The 14,918-nt window shown below is 41.1% G+C and overlaps 2 protein-coding genes across 4 annotated transcripts in view; one reads left to right on the top strand and one right to left on the bottom strand.

Moving 5' to 3' along the window:
- Positions 1–5,467, top strand: part of LOC109472614 (potassium voltage-gated channel protein Shal-like) — a 57,458-nt gene extending 51,991 nt beyond the window's left edge. For both annotated transcript variants that reach the window (XM_019772433.1, XM_019772424.1), the window contains exon 6: positions 1,735–5,467. In XM_019772433.1, coding sequence (XP_019627992.1) covers positions 1,735–2,142 — 408 coding nt within the window. In that variant the 3' untranslated portion in view covers positions 2,143–5,467. The remainder of the gene's footprint in view (positions 1–1,734) is intronic.
- A 4,938-nt stretch (positions 5,468–10,405) lies between these two features.
- On the bottom strand, positions 10,406–13,726 carry LOC109472922 (bis(5'-adenosyl)-triphosphatase-like). 2 transcript variants are annotated; one of them, XM_019772797.1, is made up of 6 exons: positions 13,679–13,726; positions 13,384–13,512; positions 12,477–12,622; positions 11,897–11,926; positions 11,453–11,521; positions 10,406–11,143 (listed from the first exon to the last, which is right to left on the bottom strand). In XM_019772797.1, the coding sequence occupies exons 2-6, from the start codon at positions 13,493–13,495 to the stop codon at positions 11,024–11,026; spliced, it is 477 nt and encodes a 158-aa protein (XP_019628356.1). In that variant the 5' UTR covers positions 13,496–13,512; positions 13,679–13,726; the 3' UTR covers positions 10,406–11,023. The 2 variants fall into 2 exon arrangements, with proteins under 2 accessions (XP_019628356.1, XP_019628350.1); XM_019772791.1 differs by lacking the exon at positions 13,679–13,726 and having other exon boundaries at positions 13,384–13,659.
- Between the last annotated feature and the right edge of the window lie 1,192 nt (positions 13,727–14,918).

The raw sequence follows: 14,918 nt of genomic DNA, 5'->3' as shown, positions 1-14,918 counted from the left end.
CTTACCAAAACACAGCAGTGAAGCATCAACCTGCCTTGATGTAAAAAAAAAATCTAATTTTCTGAAATTCCATCTAGGGTTGTTTTTCAATGTTTTAGGTAGTACTACTTAGTATTTTACATTGTTAAACTGTATTGTATAAGTTCTAGTAACTACAGATCGCCAAAGTCTATAAAAAAAGAAAAAAGATAATCCCTACCTACCGACCCTAATTTTTTCAGGACTGGAACAGGAAACACAACATTTTTTTCCTAGGCCTAATTGATTGATAGTGACGGTGTTTAGCATTCAGTAATGGTCCCAGCCATTGCCAAGGTCACCTTATGCTGGCAGTGGCACTGTGACTTAACAATGTTTCAGTCACTCACAGGAATATTGATGGTGAAATAGCAATGCAGCATACAAAGTTAGTTGCAACAACTGATAGTGATGCATACCTAAACCCAATTTTAGGTTCAGGTCCGGATTCAAGTCAAGAGGTTTAGGTTCAGTTCCGGAGTTGTAAGTCTGGACCTAAACCCATGGCATATACAAAATTGCATGTTGGCAACCTTGCAATGTTGTCTGTCTAACATGGAGGCCGGTATTTTACGATGCCAGAAGGCAATGTTTTCTTCATTTTGCAGCAAAGATTTTGCAATGTACGGAAGGTTTTAGGTGGTTCGGAAAGAAAAGGGGTATGTGAAATGGTCTTTAATGGTAATAAGTCCGGACTCGGTTCTTGACTTTTAGTTTTTTTTGGACTTGAACCTTAACATTCTTACAAGTCCGGATCCAAGTCCAGTGAACCGGTATGCAGCACTAATGGTGAAATAGCAATGCAGCATACAAAGTTAGTTGCAACAGCTTTCAGTAAAAACCTTGTCAAACCGAGTCAATGTACACTTTTGGATCAATACTATTCTTTCACAGAGGCTTAACCTTCTCCCTGTTGAAGTAACCTTTTGGCACCAAATTTTCATTAGTTACAGGGTTAGGCAGCAGGGAAAAGGTTAAGACAAAATATGAAATGATTATGTATCGGGGGGGGGAAGCATAGTCATAGAACATTTATGCACTTATGTGTCAGTGGTAGCCGCTACCAGCCTTGTTGCTGCCTGGTTGCCACTTGTTATGCACTGTTGCATTTAAATAAACAAACAAACATTGAGATTTGTACATACCCGACTGGCCTGTAGGTTTTAAGAATCACATCCTTTTAATTGTGTTTATTGTGTTTGAGTATGTACTTGTTATTTGTTAAGTGCATTTTTTAAACTATTATGTGTATTTAAACACGCAATTCAGCCTATAGCTGCTATGTGTTTTGTTGAATAAACCTTTCATTCATTCATTCAAGATTTTGTAATGCTGAATCCCTTGATCTTCTTGTCCACAGGACAGAGAGTTTGTTGAGATGGAATACACTTCTGAGATTTTTTCATTTTTCAATTTTTAACAAAGCATGACTCTTGCTGGGGGCAATATGATCTGTATGGTGACACATAAAATTTAGTGTAAGCTAAAAACTGTTAGAATAATTTGTCCAAAGTGCTCTGGATTGTCCAAACTTAATCTGAACGCTGTTTTTTGTAAAACTGAATCCCTTGTTGAATCTATCTGACACACAAAATGTAGTGTAAGTGTAAGTTGAAAACCGTTAGAAGCATTTGTCCAAAGTGCTGATTGTCCAAACTTAATCTGGATGCTGTTTTTTGTAATACTGAATCCCTTGTTGAATCTATTTGTCCACAGGACAGAGAGTTTGTTGAGATGGAGTACACATATAACGGCTTAGCTGCTCCGAAGGCGCAGAGTTCGCCGCCGACACCGAGCCCTTCCCAGTCGTCCCAGGGAAACCCCGTCGAATCAAGTTGCTGCTCTCGGAGGAGGGGGAAGTACCAGTTCGCCCGGAGCGTGTCCGACACGGGGCAGGAGCTTAACGACATTCAGATCGCGGTTCCCAACAAAACCTCCTCAAAGACTCACCTGAACGCGAGTGAGCCGCCCAAGATCAACTCCACCAACACCACCGTCACCACCTCCGCCATCATCACCACCCCCACGCCGGGAACCACCTCCGACACCGAGGAGTCCATGATGACAGTCAGCACAACGACCTCCCCCGGTAACTCCAACATAGTCCGCATATCAACGTTGTAGGGAGGAGGAGTCTTCTCTGTTCATACTAAAGTACTGTACGTCACTTCACTGAGGATGCAGGGAGTATAAAAAGCCATGAATGCAAACAGCATGTGCACTGCATTTTACTGCTAGAACGTAGGGGACTACTAGTCACTCCAGGAAGAGAATTCTGCCATAGAGAAAGGAATTTTCTATCAGCCCTGAACTCTTGATTTGTACTGCAAGACACACAGGGTGCTCAGAAGAAAATAACAACTCCAGAGAACGTAGAGAGAAGCTCAATTGGTAGTGGTAAAGCAATCTGGCCATGGTCTTTCTAGCCAAATTTTGTGACCATGTTGCTTGTTGGAGCCTCACGTGTGTGTTGTGGGGACAGATGTTTCCATAATGATTAAATAAGTTACCATGTAACGGAAGGTAAGACGACGGTTGACTGAGGGAATGCAGTCAATGCTGGGAGGACACAGGAAAGACGTCACATCACACCACATGTATTAGCCACAGTATCCGACAGTTACCACCCATGTACACTTCAGTTGTCACCCCTATAGCTTGCCGGACTAATAACGTTTCTTCGTTCTAAGCTTCTAAGGCACAGGGCACACAATTCCCACTGTGGTAAGCCGACGCAGGTAAAAAAATATGCTGCACAAAAGATTTTTACATGAGAGACCTAAAAAAAAACGCCATATACATCTGTCACAGTAGCTGTAGGGGGCTGGTTGGTTTTTTCCAACTTGTCTCGCTGGAGAACTGTAGTTGTTATTTGTCCGCAGGATTGGGACAGGATATAGTAGGGTTGTTGGCTCCAGGGTCTTGAGCACTGTGCCTTCGAGATGGTGAAGGTTTGGGAAAAAAAAGCAAAGCTACTACATCGCAATAAAAAAAACAAAACAGTTGTCAGCCAGGTGGAGCACACCTTTGAGTGTCCATGTCTGACCAAGTGTAGTTATGCAGTGTAGAGTCCAGACATCATTGTGTACGAGCAAGTATATTGTATCTAATGAATGACCTATGATAAGAGCTGTTCGTGCGATTATAGACATATTCTGACTTATAGATAGCATTACCCATTAAGAGAAAGCCAAATACTCTTTCTTGCTCCTTGTATCATGACAGACCTACATCATGAACAAAATATATATATATATCAATTCCATCATATGTATAAACTTGATAAAAAATCATTGGTAACCAAGCATCTTGGTGTACAATTTGTGGTACGTCCACACTTCAGAGATTTTTGTTGCCATCGGTGGGCATTTTGTATATCATTTCACAGGGAGTATTGCAACGTTCCTGCCAGAGTCCTGGCTATGTAAAATATGACAAAGCACAAGAGAAAAATTGAATTATAGGCTTCTAAAGATGTGCTACTATCGTGATTATGAATAAAGTTACATGTTAAACACTTTTCACCTAGACTTAAACTTGTAAAGCACTTCGCCGTAAATTTTCTGATAGCATTATAGTACGATGTTAAAAGGGAGAAGCAAGGAGGGCAACATATGTAGATCAAACAGTCAGTATTTAAGAGGGCAAGATTCCCTATCCCTCATTACCTACTAGATAGATAGTCCTTTCTTTGTTTTGTCTATGTATATAAATATTCCTACAGTACTAAGATGGCAAAAAGGTAGTTAAATAATCTAGACAATCCGAGGAGCCCAACTTGCCAAATTTTATGTGTCTGCTGCCGTTTCCTTTCCCTTGCCAAGTTTAAATGTTAAGTAGCAATTTTTATATACTTAGACTAATCAAGAATAAAAAAAAGATATTTAGGAATGGAGAAGAAAAAGATGTTCTTACTATGGATGACTTTACTAAAATTGTCCTTTGTGATTAGAAATGATAAAGACGCATGGTGCGAATATTAGCTTCAAATTATACATAGCTGATTTGAAACTAAAAACGGATGAAAAGAAAATACAAGTGGCAAAACGTTTAAGAGACATTTGTAGATGAAGCACCAAAATACCCTTGTGTTCTGTAAACCTATCCTGAAGCAATTCTCTGGTGACTGTGGAACCAAAATATGACACAAGTGAATTCTTTGCTGTAATTTGATATTAATAATAGACCCATGACATACTCTGAAAGGCTGACACTTTTTTTGTTCCTCCTAGCTATTCGTAGTACTCAAGGGCATTTAAGTCATGTTTTAGCTCGAACCCGGACGGTAAAAAGTTGCCCACTTTTACAAATCATTACTACGGCAAGAATTTTGTACAAAACAGCTAAAAACATCAGCTTTAGATTTGACATGGCAAACTTAAGGTTCTAGACAATAGGGCCGGTGATGAAACACATTTCTAAACCCGATTCTCATATCCCGACCCCTACAAAAAGCAACAGCCATAAAAAAAAAACCTGGTAGTTTGTCAATCCAAGACATTGTAGAGTACAAAATCATAATTAACTAGTCAAATAAAGACTGCAATTAAGTGATGTCATTCAGAAAACTTTCTTGATATGCCCAACTCATTTACATGTTGTCACCTTGAATGTATGAATATCTGAGGAACCTATGGAATAATAATAAATAATAGTGCTCTCGAGGCAAGTATCTACAAAATCTTTATCATTTCTTGTCACAGAGAGTGAAGCTTTTGTAGCAAAAAAATGTTGCATATTTCTGTCTAATGTTTGAAGAATGAAGAGTATTTATTTTATTTGTTCAGGTTGGTTTCAAGATGACCTACTCAATAATATGTACTTGTTACACTGTTTTGTTGCTTAAACAAGAGAAATATAATTTGTTACAGGCTATATTAGCTTGAAAGATCTTTATTTTTGTGACTGATTGTGATAATGCGTGTACTTCCATTTTTTTCGTTAAGAGGGCATTCGAACTGCCCTCCTGGTATGCCAGATTCTAATATATTTTACTTAATTTTGAAGAGTGTAAGGGAAATGGACGAAAGCTTTTCCATGATGACATTGTATAGCACAGACATATGTTACTTCTTATGGTTAAGGAACCAGCATGACCGACTGTTGCATGCAGTATATTGTAGTTATAAACAAGCCAAGCTGAATTGGCATGCTAAAGAAGCAGTGTTGGAAGCCTTACCAGATTTTTGTACATATGTGATGGATGAAGTACCATTTTGGACAATGCAGTCTGTGTAAATACCACATTTACCCCCTCCCCCTTTCCCAAACACCCCCCCAACAACATCACTGGCTTACAATATTGTGTGTACAGTGTGGGCAATTGTAGTCACCAGAATGAGTTCTTGTAGCTCTGTTGGTCCAGTCTATCTGAGAGCTGTAATTTATTTTGGGTGTGCTCCCAACGCCTATGTGGTAAATAAACTTATTTATATGCAACCACCTGTTTTCTTTCTCTTCTCTCCGTGTTGTATTCTCTTGTTGTACCTTTAAATTAGATAATAAGGAATCTATTCAATTAAATACTATGATTACATAGTTGCAGTTATGGCATATATTATTAGATATTATGTGTAATGTTACATATTATACATATTATAGGTTAGGCATCAAGGAATGAAAAATAATATTTCTTTCATCAGTCAATACCACTGGAAAAAATGGCAACAAAACGATTTTTGTTCAGTGGTATAGATAGAAAAATATTAATTTGCATAATCTTATACATGCAAGACGACAAGGGCCCAAGATACATGCATTTAATTCTGAATGTGCACAGAACATGCCAAGTCCACGTCTGATCAGAGATATACAAGCTACAAGATGTATTGAACCATTTTGTGCCCCAAAGATGGCTGGCATTCTCTGAGGACCCATCTAGTAAATATGGTCATGAGAGGTGGCTGTCGTAGGCAGCAACTTCTCTCCTCAGTGCCATCAATCAAGACCATACATGGGCAGCCTTTATTTTGACAGGATTTTATTTGTTGTTTTCTTTATTTTTGTAGGAAATTAATGAAGTGGGCTGGTGAAAAAACATGCCTAGGCACTGTGCTGCTATTTGCTAGTACAATGTATAGATTCTGCAATGTACTTACATAAAGTAGTCTTCAATGTTAAACACATACTGTGTTGTTTGAGTAAAATATGAACGCATGTGAAAGAAGGAATAGGCACAAAGAAGAACAATTAAATGCTCAACAACGTTATATCTAAGAAATGGCAGATATCCTCTTGCATCTAAAAACCAGACAGAAACGCATATAAAAAATAAAACTAGACAGGTGGCTCTGACAGAGCGATTCTGAAGGATTCCTCCAGAGGAAGGTAATGATTTTATGACAGCTTTTGAAGGTGGCTACAACTAGCCTCTGGAAAAATAGTAGAAATTGGCCGAAATAAAGGGATAGCATACCAGAGAAGATCCCGGGCCATAGAAGATTCAAAGTCGCGAATTGGATCTTCTATGGCCCGGGATCTCTCTCGGAATACTATCCCTTTATTTCCGCCAATTTCTACTATTTTTCCAGCGATCTGCGGTGCGTGGTATAGGCTAGGCTATGACAGCTAGTAGGCACCTCCCTGCATACATGTATGTAAATCCACACACGACACATCTTCCACAACAACAGCAATGTTCTCACCACATGCTGTAAGCTCGGCAGGGGATCAGAAAGCTGCTTTCGGCGGGATGAAGAGACTCACGACTATCCGCTAATGCGTACCCAGAGGGGAGCTTGCGCCGCGGAGGCTGCGGAGAGAGGGGAGAGAAACAGCGGGAAAATAAGTGGTGCTGTCAGACAGTTTGCCGCCCTTTCAGATCTGTACGCTGTAGATTGCTCAGAGTGAGGAGAGGGAGAGAGAGCGCTGTCAGATGTTGTCAAATATCCCGTTGGAGATTGTTATCCATCTTCTCCGTGGCATCCTCCAGGCACAGGGCAGGGCTACCGGCACATCCATCTAGGTCGACTTAAAGTGTCGGAAGGACTTCAGAGGTGCGGCGGGGAGGGTATCAGCCCCAGCATCGCACTAACTTTGTCGCGACTAACGGCTTTTCTTCCGGGATCAGTCTACACCATCTTTAAGATCACAGGAAGTAAGATGCTTCCTTGCCCTCAGGATTGCCAACAGAAGTTGTTTCTTTCTTTAAAAGCTGAGATATGCAACCAAGATGATGATTCAAGTATAAAAATTACGGTTAGAATTTAAATATATATAAGTCATGTCATCAAAGTTATCAACCAAAGATTGAAGTGTTAAAACTTGCATAGCAAAGAACTTGCAGTCACCAAGTAAACAAAGAATAGATATTGACCGTTTATCAGTTAACACATCATATCAATAGCATATAGCAGTCAGAAGCTCTGAGGAAGGTGTCTGATAGACACCAAAACGTAAGCAAGGCACATGTAAGAGACAATGTTGTGTATGTTGTGTTGTGTAAAAGAAAACCCCTATATCCTATACATAATTCCGCTTGAATCTCAACAATTTACACAGGATCCCAAACAGGCCTACTGAGTGATTCTTGGATCCAAAATCATGATTCTCCCCAACAACTGACCCTTGCAACACCATAGAAATCCCACAGGCATTATATTAGTTATTCATGTGTATACAGTATACACATAAATTATATAATACTAAAACATACATCATATGTGAATATGCGTAATTTGATACAAACACATACATCATATGTGCATATAAAGTATCTAGCTAAAGCCCTTTAATTTATGGGAGTAAAATTTGAGGTCAACCATGTTACAGATAAATACTGATGAATACAAACAGGGCTATACATGTCATTTTGGCAAATTTCAGGGAATATCAAATAGGAAGGGAGCAAAGACGATTTTATGTTGAATCACACATAGCCTATTTACCTTCTCTTTGTACAATATATTTGTGCAACAAGACATGAATATTGCCTTAAGTTCTCTGGGGGCACAAGGAGACATTCGGAATTCAGCAGTATATTAGAATCCAAGCCTTGAAGGAAACCATTAAGACACTAAAGGCTGCTTAAATCACCCGGAGGCTGCTATGCCCTGCCAGTTTCTTCCTCTGATAAAATATTGACCTATTTCATTATTCCCAAATGTAGGGCGCATCAGCTTATTTAGCTGTGCATAATTACATGATACAAGCTTGGGCGTTCACTGCACAATTACCTGCGGCCGGCCTTCTTTCTCATTATTGGGGAAACGTGATTCATTCGGCTACTTGACGTAACACACCGAATTGACGGGGGCCAGGAGGCAACTCAATATGGCTGTCTACATCGCACAGCACATTAGTTCTGTGGAAATTTCCGATCGGCGGTGCGTGTGCCCGGCTCCGAGCGAACGCCTTCCCCCGAAGTGTCGCCCGGATTGACTTGCGAGCGAGATGTCCTCACTCCGATCCGCGGCTAATCCCGAGAAAACGACCGGGGTCGGGAGCAGCGAACAGATTAAATCTACTCCAACTTCTCTCATTTGTTGTGTAGATTGCTGATGTTTCGGCTGGCAGGGCGCCAGGGGAAGCTGGGGTAGTAATCATGGGAAATAGCCGGCTGTGGAGGCCTCCTCGCTTTGATGGGTGTGGCCTCCTGGTAAATGAGGTGTTCAAGCACATTGATTTCCCCATAAGTCACCATTTTTTTGGCAGGAGTTCAATCTTGTATGAACCTGCAGTGGGGGAATGCAGAATACCTGCTGTGACCTCTGCACATATTCAGGTGGTGCCCCTCATGTACATGTAATGTGCCGCACACACTCATCTCTTCACATATAAAACTAGCAGGTATCTCCTCTGGATGGAGTAAAGCCCGTGATTTCAACAGCTTGACTCATCCATGCATACATTTAGCTGCCGGGAATCAGCGACTATTTTTAGACATCCGTCAATAATGATAATATCGCAGGAAACGATTGGAGGGATGGAAAACGATATGCAGATACACCATGTGACATTCCTATGTCATAGCAACTACTCAACTGCTTCTTCAATATGCTTACAGTAAATGATTTCAGAAAACATACAGTTTTTGGCAGAGGTTTCCTTCTAGGCTTGCAATTTTGCATCTTTCACCTTTTTCCAGGATCCAGCTAAAATATCTAGAGACCTGAGCATTAGCTGCCTAGTTAAGAAAAAAAGAAAAGGAAATCTTGACCAAAAGGCTATCCCATTCTAGCTTCAATTCACTCCTCTAATCCCATCTAAGAAGACTGCGACTTTAACAAGTTGGATTTGCCAGAATTGAGACAACAGTAGTAGGGATCCTTGCGGACAACCTCCCAACCACAGTTGACCTTGCTCACGGCTAACTCCCAACCATGATCTGCAGAGGGTCGGGAGGCCATGGCCTCATGGTCAGATTACAATTTAGGTAGAACAAAAAGTGTAGACATTGTACATGTACTTCCATTGTACCACATTCCTAACTTGGGTCTAGACTTACCCAGTGCATGCACACATGTGCGCACCTTACATGGTGTTTGTCTGTCAATCTGACTAGGACCACTTTTGTCAACCATCTGTATGCACACACACACATACATACACACAGAGAGAGACAAAAATACATATTGACATTACATGCAAGACTTAATTACCAAAAGAGAAAGGTAGGGGTCAGAAAATAGTTCATGTATCAAAGTATGATGGAAAAAAGCAAGGAATACATGTATATTTATTCAAAGGATTCGATTAAATTATAATGTACATCGTGTACACCAAGACATTACTTTCTACTGAAAAAAAAGGATATTGTGTGAAAATACCTTGAGCATGTTAGAAATCAATGACAGATACAGAAAACATTTCATGGAGATCACATGTTCTTAAATTACCATTTCAGGACACGTTCAGTACAGCACACGATGTTCTCTCACCAAAACCAAAACTGTTCCATAGATCACACAAGGCTCCGTCTGTCGCAGTGGACCAAATCTTGGCTGTAAGTCAACACATTACCTACCGACTAATCCAAGCCATGCTTCAAACATGGCAGGGCATGCTAAACAAGTGTGGAAAGGGTGCCACATGTTTGACCTGATGTGAAGCAGCTTTCTGAAATGACTTTCAAACTAGAGACGACTAAATCTGCAGTAGCAAAGAAAGCCCCTCCGCATCCACTTCGGTTCCCTAACTGTACAACTTGATGCAAGGGTCTTGTATGTGGTGTTACATGTATATGAGAAATGAGAGATGCTGTTGTACATTGAAAGGTTTGCCTAACTATCAAAGGAGGAGCTGTGACAGTCTTGCCTAACTCTTTTCTTATATATGCTATGCCAGAGAATTAAATGTACTTCTAGAGGGAGATAGGGCAATTTAAATGCAGTTCAGGGTAAGAGGGGTACTTTCTACAGAGAAAAAAATGATCATGTGTAGCAAGACCTACTTGTTGGTATACATTTATTGCACAAATTTCTGTCCTGTTGGTGTACAATGTACATTTATAGCACAACAGTTTTAATGTATATACTGCAACATCAGTACATTGTGGTGACATGTAGATCTCAACAGGCTGTCAACAGGCCCTGACTGAGCCCCATGTGAACAAGGTAAAACCATGAAAACCTTGTTCATCCTTCTCATATGTTTTCTTTTAATTACGGTACTCCTTAACAGTGGAAGATGATGACTGTTAAACTGGTGTCCTCATTCACGGGGTGTGTGGCCTCATGTGGCTTCCAAAACTTCAGCCACAGTCATCCACCCTTCACGCACTGGTGGTCCATTGTCAGAACATTTTCTTATACGTGTACGTCATTCATATTTACTGACAACCACAGTGATGACGTATTAGTCACAACAAATGTTCCTGCATTAATGTGTTACTGTCCTTCATTAGCATAGTGTTACATGGTGAGAAGTATCTGTTATCATTTACATCTTTCGAAGAACACTGAGACGAACGAACACACATCCCCTGGAAAATATCTCACAGGGGTATTTCAATTATAATCATGAGGAAATACTGATAAAACACAACGTGAACAAACAGGAGTAAAGGTTAACTAGAGTCCACCTGGCAGTTGAAGTATTTAGCCAAGACAGAAGCCTCCTCTGCCATTTCTTCTTCACTTCTCCATCTTTCATCTGAATCAGTCATTTGCTTGTCATGTTTGTCCAACTGGAAAATAAAATAGAGGTTTTCTTCTATAAGTTACTATAACTACATCTACATGTACATCTACATCATTTTACATCTACATCATTACTGGGTAAGCCTTCTACAATACAGTATACCGCCCAGGTGCACGGCTAGTGCGGCTGGTGTGAAAAAAAAAAGTGTCTGACAACAAAACAAACATTTGATGGATGCAATGGTGAGTGGCCACTAGTATAGCCCAACTACATTCTTGTACCTCATCATTTGCAGACAATAAAAAACTTTCATCAAGCTGCAAAAAATGATACTCTAATAAATGATCACTCTTACCGCATGATACACATCATCGTTTTGTGGGAAGTCACCAACTCTCCTGGGAAGTATGTGTACATGGACATGCTGCAAGGATGAAACATCACATCAGTACGTCATTACAAGTTACTGTACAACACTGCCACCTTGCACACTGTCTTTGCACAGGTCAGAGATGCCACCTACCAATCCACTGTAGTATTGCAGCTGTATGTACTGCTCACATATGACCTGATGGTAAAGGATGAACTTTCATGTATCGGATTGGGCTCAGCCACCGTAGTGGCCTGGCACTCTCACTACATCTTTCATGCACACATATGACCATTTTCCAACAAATGAATGTTTGGCTTAGAGGGAGGGAGGGACATATTTTATTTCAACATTTTTACTGGCTTGTAGTAAAAAGTGCAGTTAGAAACATTGTTAACGAGAAATTGGTAGAAACTAGAATACATTCACCTTTACGGTTTGCCCTGCCTCAGGTCCATCCTGAAAAAAAAAGCAATGTAGGAATTTGTAAATTGCCTCGTGCAATGTAAATTAGCTTAAAACAGGACATAGAACTTACATACTGTATCATCTTACTTTTATGGGGATATCATTCAGTCAGGTTTTGTTATTCTGATATCGAACATTACAGGTCATGTGATTATACTGTCATGAAAGCTCATCTGTGTTGGTAGTTAAAACTTTTGATCCAACAAGAAGAGCTTCTGACCAGTCACTCTGGTCTTCCTCAGTAGATTGACCCAGTGAGACTTGTCACGTGGCCTCTTTGAAGTGTGACGTCAACACTGGGTCAAAGGTATCTGGTAGATGATGTTGGCCCCCGTTGCAGTTGAGTGAAGAGTGATGGGCCCTGATAACGAGCCTCACTGGGTCAGTCTACTGAGGAAGACAAGCTCTAGGTGAGAGAACTTCTTTATGTTGGATCAAAAGTTTAATTAATTAACTTTAAAAGTTAATTAATTAACTAATTTATTAATTTTAATTAACTCTAAACAAGTCGTGTGATTGTATCAATTGACTAGGTCCCCACCTGTATGGCAATGGTGAGTGAGGAGCTCTGAAAGTGTTTTTCCACCACCCCTGAGATGGTCTGTGTGGCCTGGAAAAGATCAGCCACCTCCTCTGAGGACAGCTCTCCAAACCTCTCCACCACTCTCAGTGGGGACACCAGGACATCTGGGAGGGAACTGCAGCTAAGGATAATGCATGATACATGTATTTTCATCACCAAATGGGTCCTGTGGGGTTGTGTCGTGTAATCGGTAGCGTGTTTGGCTCGGTACCAAGAGGTCCCGGGTTCGAATCCTTCCCATGTCACCGATCTTGTGCCCTTGAGAAAGGCACATAACACGACTTTTCTCACTTCACTCAGGTGGGAAAAGACAGCTTGGATAAGACGTTAAATGGTGGTCCCGTGCTTGGGGAGAGCCTAGAGCGTAATCTATTATAATTCTACGTAGAATGTAGACGGGCCGCACAAGTTGAGAGCATAACTGGTGCATTTTGCATAGAGTGTAGCCTGGATGCCAGACCCAAAGCACACTGGACACAAAATATCTCAGGCTCACTGAGATATTTGTGTCCAGTGTGCTATGGGTCTGGAACCCAGGCTACATAGAGTGTAATTCGCCGTTTTAATTCTACGTAATGAGTTGTGCATGTACTAGCTGCCGTTTACCGAATTTATCGTAAAATGTAATGGGGAGGCTTCCTGAATTCAACGTAATATGTAGCCAGCAGAGCTCTCAAAATTTGGCGTAGAGCATAATAAATTTGTCAGGACAGTCCCCATGCACAGGGCCTCATACAGGGAGAGGCAGAGACATAAACGTATTAAACCCCTGTCAGACATGAAAAATACAACATGTATAACGGTTGTTGCTAAGCTTCAGCACCATAAATAGCCAACAAACATAACCTAGAACTGCTAAGGATACGACCTGGAACAACAGGCTTCCTGTTGACAAACCCAATACTGAGTCTGGACTTGAAGAAAACACACGACGCTTGGAGAACATGCTGTCCGAATTTAAATGATGGTCCTGCCATTTCCACAAGAGTTGAACCTGTGTAGAAAGAGAAGGTACATGTACACGTACATAAAATAATGTTCCAGCATCAAAATTATGGCTGTCCTACAGCTGACTTCTTCAAAATACTCTTTTTTTCAGTCTTAACCAGCTGCGACCAGAAAATTACAGGTTTGCGATAGCAAAACCTGTTCTATTTTACCTGGATTTTAAGGGCGCCGCCATTTTGTTTCCCGTCATGCAATGGGGCAGGTCAAAGTTGAGTGAGGTGCATTGTGGGACCTGTCACAGGCCTACAGTGTAAGGACGACACCTAGCGGTATGTTTGGAAAGAGCAGTAACTGAAAGCCTACCTGGTTGTGTGTTCATTTTGGCAGAAGTGTATAGAGGCGATGGCTTTGACGTAATAAAGGCGAGTCTGATTGTGTTTAGCACTTGACGTAATTTTCTTAGCATGACGGGAAGGAAACTTGGCGGACCTAATGCGGCGGAACTTTAAAGTTGTTTTTTTTTATGATGAGATGGTGAGGCTTTGGTATTACAAAAACAAAATGTAGTAGGGTGGTCTTGAGGATCTTGTCGAGGCCGAGCCTAGGGACGACAGATTGTCCTCAAGTACAGGGGTTAGTAGGTGGGATAAGTGGCATGAAGTTTTGGTATGAGTACACTTCCTGATTTCAAGTTCATTATGGAAATTGTAAGTTTTTTTTCAAGCTTACCAGTCCATTATACAGTGACTGTATAGGCGTTTGTAAACGTTTTTACGACCTGCCTTTCAGGCTGCTTGAACTTAACAATGCCGTCGCTTGCGACTCTCCATCTGTCTGAAATCCCCTGTCCTCCACCCAACCAAGGAACATAATTGAAGTATCTGATCAAAACGTTAATTATAGCTCACTTTCAACCTATCCTGATCTAATCTAATTGTCATATCCCATAGCTCTGGTCATATCCATTAAATGACACCTTTTCCTTCTGTGTGAGGACTTCTGTGTGGGGTGAACATTTTTCCACGACATACTATACACTTGTGGGATGACCCGAGGCTCGGTGTGTCAACTCAACGGAAGCTAGCCTTGCCTACAGGTCAGCCAACTGCGCGACCCGATCTCCTACCTCTAATTGCAGCCGTCAACTTCAATTGTAGGTTTTGCCCAGAGGGGCACGTCTGAGCTCTAGCTGTATAACCTCTACCAGACTCAGGAGACAGCTCAGGAAGGGGCCTGCAAGGGGGGTCCCGACAACGATCTATGCTGAATTCGGAAACTTCTCGATTTTTTAATACGCTTTACGATAAATTCCAAGTGGCTATAACGCATTACGTAGAGTTAAAACGGCGAATATGCTCTACAGAAAAGGGCTTGCGGGCCCCCCAGGAAAGAGTAGAAATTGACCAGATAAAAAGAAAACATGCCAGTGCAGGGGATCCGGAGTTGGTCCGC

The sequence above is a fragment of the Branchiostoma belcheri genome, unplaced genomic scaffold, assembly GCF_001625305.1.
Source record: "Branchiostoma belcheri isolate BF01 breed outbred unplaced genomic scaffold, Haploidv18h27 scaffold10, whole genome shotgun sequence".
Taxonomy (NCBI): Eukaryota; Metazoa; Chordata; class Leptocardii; order Amphioxiformes; family Branchiostomatidae; genus Branchiostoma; species Branchiostoma belcheri.
This window is presented reverse-complemented; position numbering and strand designations above follow the sequence as displayed.

What these genes read in the sequence shown, in the direction of transcription:
- LOC109472922 (XM_019772797.1), bottom strand. Translation starts at nt 13,495, where the DNA reads ATGGCAGGACCATCATTTAAATTCGGACAGCATGTTCTCCAAGCGTCG. An exon ending in GAAGCCTGTTGTTCCAGGTC is followed by an intron (nt 12,623 to 13,383) that starts GTATCCTTAGCA and finishes GTTCCCTCCCAG; the next exon opens with ATGTCCTGGTGTCCCCACTG. An exon ending in ACGATGATGTGTATCATGCG is followed by an intron (nt 11,144 to 11,452) that starts GTAAGAGTGATC and finishes TTTATTTTCCAG; the next exon opens with TTGGACAAACATGACAAGCA.